This window comes from Phacochoerus africanus, chromosome 5 (genome assembly GCF_016906955.1).
Source record: "Phacochoerus africanus isolate WHEZ1 chromosome 5, ROS_Pafr_v1, whole genome shotgun sequence".
NCBI classification, from domain to species: Eukaryota; Metazoa; Chordata; class Mammalia; order Artiodactyla; family Suidae; genus Phacochoerus; species Phacochoerus africanus.
In genome coordinates, this window is record NC_062548.1 from 45456927 (window position 1) to 45470057 (window position 13131).

The 13131-nt window shown below is 61.4% G+C and overlaps 1 protein-coding gene across 14 annotated transcripts in view; it reads left to right on the forward strand.

The window, feature by feature from the left end:
- UNKL (unk like zinc finger) overlaps window positions 1–13131 on the forward strand; it is a 67481-nt gene that overhangs the window by 51774 nt on the left and 2576 nt on the right. For 11 of the 14 annotated variants that reach the window (XM_047780999.1, XM_047781000.1, XM_047781001.1 and 8 more), the window contains 5 exons: window positions 4696–4873; window positions 10673–10765; window positions 11261–11488; window positions 12481–12683; window positions 12760–13017. In XM_047780999.1, the coding sequence (XP_047636955.1) occupies window positions 4696–4873; window positions 10673–10765; window positions 11261–11488; window positions 12481–12683; window positions 12760–13017 (960 nt within the window). Of the gene's footprint in view, window positions 1–4695; window positions 4874–6226; window positions 6262–6288; window positions 6364–10672; window positions 10766–11260; window positions 11489–12480; window positions 12684–12759; window positions 13018–13131 lie in introns of those variants that run through there. The other 3 variants (XM_047781007.1, XM_047781010.1, XM_047781008.1) reach the window with 3 other exon arrangements.

Here is a 13131-nt window from a genome sequence, read left to right on the forward strand (position 1 = left end):
CCTGGGAACCTCCATATGCCGCAGGTTCAGCCCTAAAAAGACAAAAAAGGCAGGAAAAGAACCTGAGGGTGAAAGGGTAACAGTAACACAGTCAAGAGGGCATGTGCCTGCGGTTTCAGGGCCGAGGAATAATGGCCAGGAAAGGAGTGGGGCGGGCGAGCTCCCCGAGCCACGATGGGACCCCACGCCGCCACAGGCACACAGGGCAGTTCCCTGGGTGCAGCAGCCCCCGGTCCTCGGGCACTGCAAGTGGGCTGGCCAAGTGCCTCCACAAGCTGCCTCTCGCCTATGCCCCGAGCCCCCTCTGTCCCATCCCAAAGCTGGGCTCCGGGGGAGGGGGCCCTGGAGGAGCAGCATTGGAAAGCCAGCTCTCAGGACCCTCAGCCCAGGTCAGCAGGTCCGGGCGCTTCCCCTAAGACCCCCGAGGGTCCTGCTCCATTTGAAGGGCTGACTGGTATGCCCAGGGGACAGGTGACTCCGAGGCCAGCCCAGTGGCTCTCATGGACCAGTGGTGCTCAGAGGCTGCTCTGGGGACCGCTACACTGCATGTGGGCACCATCTCTCCGGCCAGTGCTGGCTGCGTCCCTCCCCCGGGGTCGGCTGCAGGACTGTGCCCCTGGGCCCCAGCACGGCGCTTGTTTCGGGGGCCTCAGTCACTACGTCCGGTGGGGAGCACAGGCTGCCCAGTTCGCTGCTTAGCCCAGCCCGCTCCCCACTCTCACCTTCCTTCCTGGGTGGTCCCTTCCTTAGAAGCCCCTGCTCTCGCTGGGCGGGCGGCACTTGGTGGGCAGTGCCCAGGGCAGTGGCCTCTGAACTGCATCTCTGCCATCGCTGCAGAGTCGAGGCTCCAGGACCGTGGAGGTGCTGCCCACGGAGCCCCCAGGACTTGCCCCGTCCTACCCTGGGAGGCAGCCAGTGCTGACGCCCGTTGGCCCTGGAGCACACGGCCCCTGGGGGGGAGGGTCAGTCCATGTGTGCGGAGTCGTGATCCTGAGTGTTTGGGGCTCGCGTCTCAGGGAACACGCGGGATCGCAGAGCTGCCAGTCTGGGGAGTCGCCAGGTCACTGCCAGGTCCTCAGCACACGAGCCTGTCTCTGGCCGTGGGAGTTGCTCTTCTCCAGCCTGTCACTCCCAACTAGGCAGATGGGAAGCTTCCTGATGTGTGATCTGGGTGATTTCATAGATGCGGCACCCGGAGCCTGGGCCGCAGAAGAGAAAATAGATCAACTAGACGTCACCAGAATCAAAGACGTGTGTATCCGAGGACATGGTCCGCAGAGTGAAAAGACAGCTCACGGAATTGGGAAAATGCCTGCAAATGATGTGTCTGGTAAAGGTTCCTCCTCAGAACATAAAGAACTTCTTCAGCTCAGCATCAGCACAACCAGCAGCTCTATGAAATAGTGGGCAAAGCCCTTGAGTAGACACTTCTCCAAGGAAGATACACAGAGAGCTGAGTGCACAGGGAGGGATGCGCAGAATCACCAGTGGGGGAAACGCAAACCAAATCCGCCATGAGGGGCCGGCCACCGTGAAAAAACAAAGCACAGAAGAGCAGGTGCTGGCAAGGATGTGGAGAAATTGGAACAGAAGCTCTTGTGCACAGCGGGGAGGAGTGTAAGACGGGGCAGTGTGGTGGTTCCTTGAAAAATTAAAAATAGAACGAATCCGACTAGGATCCATGCGTTTGTGGGTTCAATCCCTGGCCTCGCTCTGTGGTTAAGGATTCGGCATTGCCGTGAGCTGTGGTATGGGTCACAGATGCAGCTCGGATCCACCGTGGCTGTGGTGTGGGGCACCAGCTTTAGCTCCAATTGGACCCCTAGCCTGGGAACCTCCATTTGCTGTGGGTACAGCCCTGAAAAAGCAAAAAGAAAATATATATATATATATACACATACAGCTGTTGATCTAGCAATCCCATTTCTGGAGCAACATCTTGAAGGGGTATTTGCACATCTCCAATCACAGCGGCCTTGTTCACAAAGCTGAAGGGTGGGAGCAGTTCGCGTGCCTGTTGGTGGATGAGTGGATAAGCATGATGGGGTCCGTCCATACAATGGAATACGATCCAGCGTTAAAAAGGAAGGAATTCTAGAGTTCCTGTCATGGCGCAGTGGTTAATGAATCCGACTAGGAACCATGAGGTTGCGGGCTCGACCCCTGGCCTTGCTCTGTGGGTTAAGGATCCGGCGTTGCCGTGAGCTGTGGTGTAGGTTGCAGACGCGGCTCAGATCCCATGTGGCTGTGGCTGTGGCGTAGGCTGGTGGCTACAGCTCTGACTCAACCCCTAGCTTGGGAACCTCCATATGCTGCAGGAGTGGCCCAAGAAATGGCAAAAAGACAAAAAAAAAAAAAAAAAGGAATTCTGTCACATGCTACAACATGGGTCAACGCTGAAGACTATATTAGCTTGGGCTGCCATAACGAAATACTAGACCGGCCAGGCCGAAATATCGCAAATCTGTTTTCTCACAATTTTGGAAGCTGGAAGTCTCAGATCAAGGTGTGGGCAGGTGTGGTCTCCCCTGGCTTGCAGGTGGCCAGGTCCCGCCATGCGCCCGAGTGTCCTCTCCTCTGTGCCCGGGCACCCCGGAGTCTCTTCCTCTTCTCAGGAGGACAGCCGACCTATCAGGTCAGGACCCCCTCCTGTGACCTTGTTTAAGCTCAGCCACCATGAAGGCTCGCTCTCCAGATGTAGGCACCCAGGAGGTTAGGGCTTGAACATGTGGATTTGGGCAGAGGAGACCTTCAGTCCGTGGCAGGGACCTCACGCTCCGTGAGCCAGACCCAAAGGACACGTCCTGTGTGACCCCGTTTGCACGAGGTCCCTGCAGCTGTCAGATTGTCACAGAGACAGAAAAGAGAAGGGGGGGGGGTCTCGGGGCTGAGGGGAGTGGGGAGTCAGAGTTTAACAGGACAGAGTTTCGGTCTGGGAGGATGAGAAGGGATGGTGGTGAGGGCTGCACAGCCCCGTGAACGTGCTTAACGCCGCTGGACTGTACGTGTAACAGCGCTTAAGGCGAGGCGTGCTATGTTACAGCACTTTGTCACCATGAAAAAAAGGAAGCCAGGCGGACAAAGCTGGCGTGGGTGGGCGCGTGGCCCCCACCTCGCAATGTTGGGTCTGGCTCCCCTGGTGATGGAGGACCCCATGCTCGACCTGTCCTGGCATGTCTGTGCCCACCGTGACCGCAGGAAAAGGATCAGCTAAGAAGCTGCCATCAATCTTCAGGGCAAAGTGTCGTCTGGTATCTTCAGGGGGCACATGCTCCTGCAGGGTGACTTTTTCTTTTCAGGGCCCCGCCCTCGGCACATGGAGGTTCCCAGACTAGGGGTCGAATCAGAGCTGCCTCTGTGACCTATACCACAGCCACAGCAACACCAGCTCCTTAACCCACTGAGTGAGACCAGGGATTGAACGCACGTCCTCATGGATACTAGTTGGGTTCGTTACTGCTGAGCCGCGACAGGAACTCCTGCAGTATGACTTTGTCAGGATAGAGTCACAGTGGACACTGGCCAGGCTCTGAGCGTGGGGTTTGTCATGAGGGGGTGGTTCCTGTGGGTCCACCTCGCCTGGGGATGGCGTGCAGGCTACAGACGGAGGGACGGGGAAGGCCTGTGGCCTCAGGCTGTGGGGGAGCAGCTGGGCCACCTCTGAGCCTGAGCCAGGGCAAGCTGGGGGACATTCTCCCCAGACTTGTGTTGGTTGCATTGCTGTTTGTACGTTTTGGCCTCAGATGTGCAGGGGCGGTCAGTTCCAGGGTCTCTGCGCCCTCGGGGCGCAGGGGGCCGTCCCGCGGGGCTCTCTTGACCGAGCCCCTTAACCTGGCAGAGACTGTGAGCGCCGAGGCCTCGGGGCCAGGGATGCTGCCCCGGAGGAGCCAGCCTGTGCCAGCCTGCTCTCTTACAAACTGTCCAGCGCCATCCCCCCTCGGGGGTTTCACTCGGAGCCCCTCCTCCTGCATTGGGTCTTGTAGCTGCTCCCCCCCCCCCGCATTAACCTTTTGAGGCAAAACCCAGAGGATGTTGCACTTTGCTTGAGGATACCTCGTGCCTCCTGATTTCCTAGGGACCCGGCGAGTGCATTTCAGACACGGCTGTGCCTGGTGTGGGCAGCCCTGTGGTCTGACTTTGTAGCTCTGCCTGCTTCGTTTTTATCGCATCCTTTTCTGTGCACAGCGCCCACCACACGACTGCCTGCTTATCCGAGGCTGTGCCAGTTGGTTTCCTCTCGAATAGAGGTAGTGTCAGCTGCCCTGGTCTGTTTCTCCCGTTGAGTAGCGATGTCAGAGGAGTCTCTCATCATTGTTTTCGGAAGCAGCGCCAGCTCTCTGCTCGCGCTGTGGTGGGTTGTTTTTCCACGGCCATGTGTGCTTCCCAATGGCGTTTTCTGCGGGGCAGTTCATTAGATGGGAACTCCCTGGATGCATTCGTCCCCGTCCCTTGGTGATTGACAGCTCGTGACTCTGCTCCCCTGGTCATTGCAATGAACCAGATGTTTGAAGCCCCCCTAGAATATCGGGAAAGGTAGTCGACTTCCTTTGTTTTGTTCTGGAGAGAGAAGGTGGCCAGCCCATCTGTCTTGATTCTGGAGTTTTTGTTCCCCCGCGTGTCCTCTGTCACTGTGCTGCTGTCACATTGCTGTCCCCGAAGCAGGACACCGGCTCATCTTGTTGTGTCTTTGCACAGAGCCACCTGGCTGTACTGGCTGTGGTTCACCCGCTCGCTCCCAGCATGAGTTCCAGTGTGGCGTCCAGCCTGGCGTCCAGCACGGGCTCAGGCGGCTCCTCGCCCACCGCTCTGCCTGCCCTCTCGGCCCGCGCCCACCCGCTCGACCCCACCGGCAGTGCCGTCGAGGCAGTTCCAAGTAAGTCCAGCCTGTGGTCCTGTCCCCCTGAGCCTCCTTGCCCCTCCCTTGCCGCCCCGGGCCTTCTCGGTCATCTGCCACTTCGGCTGCATGGCTCGTGGTCCAGGAGATGCCTGCCAGGATGGGAGCCTGCGGTTGCCAGCTCAGAGACCGTCTATCAGGAACAGGAGGCTTCAGAGAAATGATATGGAGGTGGGGGGGGGGGCAGCAGGGGCACCTGAAGGAGGGGACAGTGGTGAGGGTGGGGAGTTAGGGATGAGGTCACAAGGCAGTGGGCACGCTGCCAGCTGCAGAGGAGTCCTTGGCCCCTGGGGGACCTGTCTGGTGGCTGGATGGGGGCTCAGAGCCGAGGTTGGGGCTCTTATGAAAGTGCAGGGAGGAGTGGAGCTGATGGTGAGATGGCCGGGCCAGCCTGGTCCCTGGGCCCCCTTAGGCCTCATCTGGGTGGCGGGCACCTGGCTACCCCAGTAATACCAACCTCAGTTACAGGAAGTAACAGAAGTCTCAGAATTGCCTGTCCTCTGGCCCCAGGAGGGGGACCCTAGCTGGCCTTTCTCTCTTAGGAACCCAGAGTGCACACTCCACCCACTTTGGGCTAACAGGTGTAGACGGGATTGTTTTTCCCTGTAGTTTCCTTCTGGTTGTATCCTTACTGAGTAGAAGGGCTGAACTCTGAGATGAGCACCTGCTGTTCCCAGACTTTCGCTTTAAAAAGGAAAACTCAGATAGCCGTGGACTCAGCAGCCACGGGCAGATTTCCAACCCCAGAGGGAGGGCAGCGAGTACTGGATAGACGGCGGGGAGGTGGAAGGACCTGAGGGCTGTGGGCACCTGACTCTAAGGGACCGCTGAGGGCAGAGGTCACGGCCTGTTGATGCTGACCCTCACGGCGTTGGACTGGGCGCGTTTCACTGGAGCAGGCGCAGCCTAAGCCTCCGCCGCCGGGCAGCATAGGAGCTGCCGGCCAGCAGCAGGGCTGGGGACTTGCCGCGGAGACCGGTCGCCCCTTTCCTTTTACCTGAGCAAAGGAGCCCTGCCCCGCGAGCGTTTGCACACGACCTGAGCCCGGTGTCTCTGCCTGCGGCCTCGCTGCGCCAAGGAAGTGACAGGCCTGCGGGGGGCTACTACGCGGAGCCTCGGGAACGGGGGCCGCCGCGGACCCGCGCGAGCAGCAGCCGCCAGGTGCGAGGGGCGGAGCCAGGGCGGGGCAGCCTGAGGCTGGCGTCTGTCTCGGGTGGGTGGGGCGGGGCTTTGGGGCTTGCGTCACGGGGCGGGGCATGGCAGGGGCGGGGCGATGTCGGGTGTGTGTCAAGGGAGGCGGGCTCAGCGCGGGCTGCGTTTGAATTGGCGGCGGTGGCGGCGGCCACAGCGGCGCGGGGCGGCGGACGGTGAGTCAGCATCGTCAGTCCCGCGCCGTCGGGGTGCGGGTTTTTGCGGGTTTTCGCTTCCCGGAGCTGCAGATCGGGTCGCGCGCCTTCTCCCCACCCCAGGTGCGCCTTCCCCTCACCCAGGTGCGCCTTCCCCTCCACCAGGCGGGCCATCTCCTAACCCCAGGCGGGCCATCCCCTTCCGCAGGTGGGCCAACTTCTCTCCCAGATGAGGTGCGTCTCCCCGTCTTTCCCCTCGCGCCCCACCCTGCACCGATCCCCCACCCACCCCCGCGCCCCCTCCTCCCTGAGCTCTACTGACCAGTCCCAGGGCGCAGGCCAGGTGACAGCCAGGGGTCACTACCAAGATCTTAGGGGTTGTGGAATGAGCTGCATGAAACATTCTTTCTTCAGGAGTCTGTGCTGCAGAGGTGCTGCTGGTTCCCTGCGGGGGCGCCAGCCGGGCTTCTCTAGGGAAGCCTGCCTCACTAGCCGAGGTGGGTCTCTCGCTCCCTGCGGAGGATGGGGTTTGTGCCTTGTCCTGCTGCACATCGCTGCCCGCACAGTGGAGACTCAGAACTGCCTTGAGTGCTATGCCAGATGCTTTTCCAGCCTCTAGTCCGGGGAGGAGCAGCCCACCAGGGGGCATCCTGGCCCCCCGGGGGGGTGCAGGGGTGCACCTCCGCATCAGGGCTTCCCCATTCTGGCCTCTTAACTCTGCTTACTGTTTACATTATCCTTGTGTGTCGCTTGGCCCTGGCGATCTGGCCACCTTGAAAGTGCTGTGTCATGTCGGGAACTGAGCTCTGCCAGGACTATTACTCAGCGGCTTTCAGCTAATTTCTCATGAACACCTGGGCAGTTCTTAGCATTTTGGTGAGGAGGGCTCTGGGTCAGATGGCACAGTGTACGGAACTTGGCTCATGGAGATCTTGAATGTTGAAAGTCCAATGTTCCTTTGTGAGAACATCTTGGAAGACCTGGGTCTGACCTCAGGCAACAGCGAGGTGTGTAGTAGGACAAAAGAAATAGTGCTGGCAAAAAAGTGGGCCGTGATGCCTCCGGGGAGCCCCTGCAACCGCCCTGTAGCCTGGACAGTCTGTGGTTTGTCAGAGGGCTGGGCCCTGCGCTGTGTGCCCTCTGCACCTGAGGGGGACAGGGCAGCAGGTGCCCCTTTATGCTGAGTCATGGGCTGGGGGTGGGGTGTGGGATGAGGTGTCTCACTGCGGGGTGAGAGAGGGCCCCCCCAGTTTCTGGCCGTCCCTTTGCTGATCCTGCTTCATGTGCCTTTATTCACAAAATGTTCCTTGGGAGTTCTCCTGGCCCAGTGGGTTAAGAACCCAATTAGTATCCAGGAGGATGTGGGTTCTGTCCCTGGGCTTGCTCACTGGGTTAAGGATCCAGCTTTGCTGTGGCTATGGTGTAGGCTGGCATCTACGGCTCCAATTCGACCCCTAGTGTGGGAACCTTTATATGCTGTGGGTGCAGCCCTTAAAAAAAAAACTCTGCCAGCTTTGAAGCTAACCACCTCTGCCCTGATTTCACCCCTCCCGGTGTGAAGGGCTGTGTCCCCAACAGCAATTGGAGACCTCAAGCAGAGCAGATGTGGGGCCACAGAGGGAGGCAGAGAGGCAGCGGCAGGGCAGGTGTGCAGGAGGGGGGTTAGGGTGCCTGCCCTCAGCGGGTGAGCCCGCATGTCTGGCAGCAGCACAGTCTGGGCTGAACCTGCACAGTCTGGATGACATGCAGGAATGGAGCAGGTGGGTGCTGTAGAGAAGGGTTTTGGAGGCTGAGCAGGCATTTTCTCAGGACTAGTGGGGCTAACAGGAGCTGTGCCAGGCTGCAACCCACAGCAGTATTGTGGCTTTAACACAGGAGGAGCCATTGCTGGGTGGGAAGGCTGCTTGGGCAGGTTGCAGGGGCAGCAGGAGTCCTGCTGGAAAGTGTCCACCAGCCTGCCATGTTTGTGGGAGGCAGGACTGGTGCCGTGAAGGGGTTGGCATCACAGAAAAGTCACTCCTGGGACACAGCAGATTTGGGGCGGTGCAGCCTGCAGAGATGGCTGGAGCTCAGGGCCCTCCCAGATGTGTGTGGGGGGAGCTGGGGAGCTTTTGCACAGCACCTGTGTGCAGAGTTCCCTAAGTGGCCGTGCTGGGGGAGGGACCCTGCAGCTTTGCACTGCAGGAGCCCCATGTGTTCAGGAGGGGGGCGGGCCCAGAGGAGGGAAGAGACACAGAGGGACACCGGAGGCCAGGGCTGCCTGTGACCAGAGGGGTTTAGGGCTTGAGGACCAGGCTGGGGCAGTTTGGAGAGTGAGATGGAAACTGGGGAAGAAGAAGGGGGTCGGTGGCCCGGGGTGGATTTGCGTGAGGGGCTGTGGGGCGCTCGGCACCTGGGGTCACATCCTTGGGAGGAAGTGGGAGCTGCAGGCTGTTCCCGCTGTGCAGGGCTCACAGCGACAGGAGGCAGGTGGGTCCACGGAGGGCCCTGCGCGGTCTGGGCCCCCAGGTCTATGGGAGGTGCCTGCTCAAGTGCCAGAGCCCAGCCCAGAGAGGACGGCTGGGTGGGGTGTCTCCAGGCGGTCTCCATTGTCAGTTAAATTATGCCCCTCGCTCAGATGTGATCAGCCCCCACCCTGTACCTAGGAACGGGACCTTATTTGGAAAGGAGCCTTTGCAGGTGTGACTGAGGTGAAGTGAGGTCGCTGGGAGGGGCCCCCATTGACTAGGAGGGGCCCCGATTGGCTGACTGGTGTGTCAGAAGGAGGCAATTGGGACACAGACCCGCGGAGGGAGGGCCACGTGCGGAAAGAGGCAGCTGGGGGTGATGCTTCCCCAAGCCAAGGATGCTCTCCCCACCGCCACCGTGAGAAGCAGAAGAGGCAGGACAGAGGGTCCCTGGAGCCTTGGAGGGAGCCCAGCCCTCTGCACCTTGACCTCCATCTCGGGGCCCAGGCTGCGAGGGGGTGGCCACCTGTTGCGAGGTGCTTGGTGCTAGTGGCCCTGGGCTGGTTTCTTCTGCGGGGTGGGCAGCAGTGGGGGAGGCCCCCCCCGCCAGCGTTGCCCAGGCCCCCTCCTTGCTCCTGGCCGTCGTCGTGGGCAGCGGGGCCAAGACCTGGTCGGGTCCACAGGCAGTGCCGGGGACAAAACAGGGAGGGAGACAGGCTCAGGGTCCGGAGCAGCATCTGGTGGGCGCCCTCCCAGGGTGCCCTCCCAGGGATGGGCCTGCGGTCTGGGTGGGGAAGGGCCGGGGCCACCCGCTGGGCTGGACCCCAAGTTTGCCCCACTTGCATGCGGCTCCAGACCCCTCAGAATCTCCGGTCTCCCGCCCAGTTTCGCCAAGTGCAGTAAGTATGTCTCTCGGCTTGGAGGCAGTAGCCTCCCCCGGCCGTGGTCTGTCTCAGAGTCACAGTCTTGTCGCCTTGCCCTGTCCACACTCGGGTTCGAATGCAGCCGTTTGGAGCCACCCCAGCTTCCCACGGCTCTGCTCCTGGGGATCTGGCTCAGCCCAGGGCGGGATGTGCTCAGAACCCAGCATGCTACCCTCCTGGCGGGGCTGGCGCCCTGCTGCTCACCTCGCTGTCTGGGGACCCTGCCTCTTGGCACCAGGCAGCTGGGGGCAGGGCAGGGGCGGAAGGCTGACCTGGAGCAGGCAGGTCTGATGAGGGTCGTGTGGCACCCCCAGGCTGGGGGATGGAGGGGCCCTCCTGTCTCCGGGAGAGTGCTTTGGGAGAGCGGACCCCAGGGGTGGGGTGGGGATGCGACCACTGTCTCCTGTGGACCTGGCTGTGCCTCTGTGCTGGGCAGGTGGCTCTGGTCCCCATGTCCCAGGAACTCCTGCAGCCCTTCCCTGGCCCTCGGGCCCTGGGCCACACCTTCCCTGAGTCAACCCCGTGGGGCAGTGGGAAGTTTGAAGCCTGGCAGGCTTGACCTCAGCCACCCCAAGACGGCTTCCTGCTCAGTGCCAGGTCCCCAGGGCGCAGGGCTCCAGGACCGAATGTCAGATGGGGACAGTGGGAGGACGGACGCCACTGGCAGGAAAGGGTTTCTCGGCAGGGGGCGGGGGACAGTGATGAGGGGCCGTGTTCCGTGTCCCATTTCTTGGACAGTCAGGCCTGGGGGGCACTAGCCACCAGCAGAACATGCCTGTGGGCGGGCCCGGCTCGGTGCCCCTGTCGTGACCTGGCTGAGGAGGTGAGTGCAGGTGCCACCTGTGGTGTCTTGTGAGCCACTTTCCCGCGGATGTCACCCTCCTGGCATTATCTTTCCTAGTCAGGCTCTTTCTGTTTCCTCGATCAGACTCCGCTAAGTTGAGTCCGATGAGGGCTGTGTTGCTGAGGCTCCAGAATAGGTCCCCGCCGCCCACAGAGCCTGGCTTCTCCCTGAGCCGCCGCCCTCCTGGCCCCTGAGGTGACGCAGGCTCTGTCCCACAGGATCTGCGTTAGACCTTCACCTCGGTGACATCAGCCTCGCTGCCCAGGATAAGGAGCTGGAGGAGCACGACGGCCGTGACCTGGGACCCGCGGGTGAGCGCCTGCCGCTTTTCTAGGCTGGCCCTTGGAGCGTCCTTAGTGGTTCTGGGGTGGCGGGGTCCCGTCTCCTTGCCTGCGGCCTCTGCAGAGGTGCGGGGTCAGGCCTTCCCAGCCTTTCTCAGACGTTTGCCCGTTGCACTGGCAGGAAGACCATGATGGCAGCATCATATGTGCAGTCATTTCTCATTTTCTTCTGATACTAAGAGGGATCATCTCCGGGGACCTGAAAGTCCTGGGACCACCGTGCCCATGGATAGGCCACCCGGGCAGGGCCTAGCGGGTGTGTCTGGCCTCTGCCAGCATCCCCGCTGAGCCCCGCACCCTGTCTGGGCTGTGAGCGTTGTGGTCACACCTCACCTGGGTGCCCGCCCCACCACCGTGCACCTGCTCCCCCAGCTCAGGCGGTGCTGGGTGATTCCCGGATGGAGGGACCGGCTCCGTGTCTGGCCCAGGTGACCTCTGGCTAACCCGGCCCCTCTACTCCTGCAGGTCAGAGGTCACTGGGGGGCTCGGCACCTGTGGCCATCCCAGGCTGCCTGCCCCGCTCCCCGTCCCTGCACTCGTCGTCATCCCTGTCTGCCTCCCCACTCAGCTCCCTCTCCCAGTCCCTGTCAGGGCCACTCGTCTCCTCGGCCATGACGCCCCCCCAGCAGCCGCCACCCCTCAAGTCAGAGCCCAGAGCACTGGGCCCCTCGGCCCCGTCCTACAGCTCCTTCGGTGAGTGGGCTTGGCGGGGGGGGGGGGGGGGGGGCAGCCATGGCGCATCGGACCCTCTGTCTCTGCTGCTCAGGAGAAGGTGCCCCGGGGGACCTGGGGTTTGCGTGGGGCCTCATTGTGCCCAGGACACGGAAACCTGCCTCACTCACACGTGGCATCCTGGTGTGATGTCACCAGGGACTGGACACTCAAGCAGACGGATTTGCAAAAACAGGACACTTGTTTTGTTGAAAAACATTACCTACCTTATGCGATCTGTTTTGTTTTAAAAGAATTGATAGGAGTTTCTGCTGTTGCTCAGCAGGTTAAGGATCCGGTGTTGTCTCTGCAGTGTCCCAGGTCACTGCTGCAGCTCAGATTTGAACACTGGCCCAGGAACTTCTATATGCTGCAGGCAGCCCCCCCCCCCCCCAAAAAAAATAGAATCGCTATTTTTTTAAAAAAAAAACTTACTTTTTTAGGACTGCACCCATGGCATGTGGAGATTCTCAGGCTAGGGGTCTAATTGCAGCTACAGCTGCCAGCCTACACCACAGCCGCAGTAACGCCAGATCCAAGCTGTGTCTGTTACCTACACCACAGCTATGGCAACGCTGGATCCTTAACCCACTGAGCAAGGCCAGGGATCGAACCTGCAACCTCATGGATGCTAGTCAGGCTCTTAACCTGCTGAGCCACAATGGGAACTCCACATTGCTATTTATCTTGAAGTATGTTTTAATTTCTCATGCCACGCATATGTCAAGGGATGTCACCCATGGAAACAAAAACTCCGCGGGGTCCTCCAGATTCTAAGTGTGTAAAGGGTTCCAGGACCAGAGTCCCCGCACTGAGGCCCCCAGGCGCAGCCACAGGAGCCTTGCAGCCCTTTCCTTTCCAGGAGGGGCGGGGCGGCGTGGTCAGCCGTGGCACCCCGGGGCCCAGTGCCTGTGCGCCAGGTGCCTGGGGGGTTCCAGCGCAACTGAGCTGACACCTGCCGCTTCCACACCCAGGTTTGAATGGTGTCCCCGGCAGCATCTGGGACTTTGTTTCCGGCAGCTTCTCTCCCAGCCCGTCCCCAATCCTGAATGCTGGCCCTGCAGCCTCTTCAGGGGCAAGTCCTAACAGTGCCGAACTGGCTCGCGTCCGTCGGCAGCTGGACGAGGCCAAGAGGAAGATCAGGCAGTGGGAGGAGTCCTGGCAGCAGGTGAAGCAGGTGAGCCTGGGGAGGGGCTGCGGGGCACGCGGGCGGGGGCGCTGCCGTCTCCGCCACTGCAGCTCCTGGGTTTCAGGCCTGTGACGCCTGGCAGCGGGAGGCCAAGGAGGCCAAGGAGCGGGCGCTCGCGGCCGACAGCGCGCGGCAGGTGGCGCTGCAGAAGAAGGAGGAGGTGGAGGCCCAGTTCCGGCGGCTGCAGGAAGAGCTGGAGGGCCGGGGCCTGTGCTCAGCGCTCCCTGGGCTGCGCGGCTGCGGCGACATCGGTGCCATCCCGCTGCCCAAGCTGCACTCGCTGCAGAGTCAGCTGCGTCTGGACCTGGAAGCCCTTGACGGGGTGAGTCCCGCGACACCTTTCATGAGGCCGAGGGCTGGGCACGGAGATGGGGCCCGGCCCAGCGCAGCTCCCCTCACCCCCGCCTCCCTCCCTGGAGCCCGGGCGTGCCCTGGG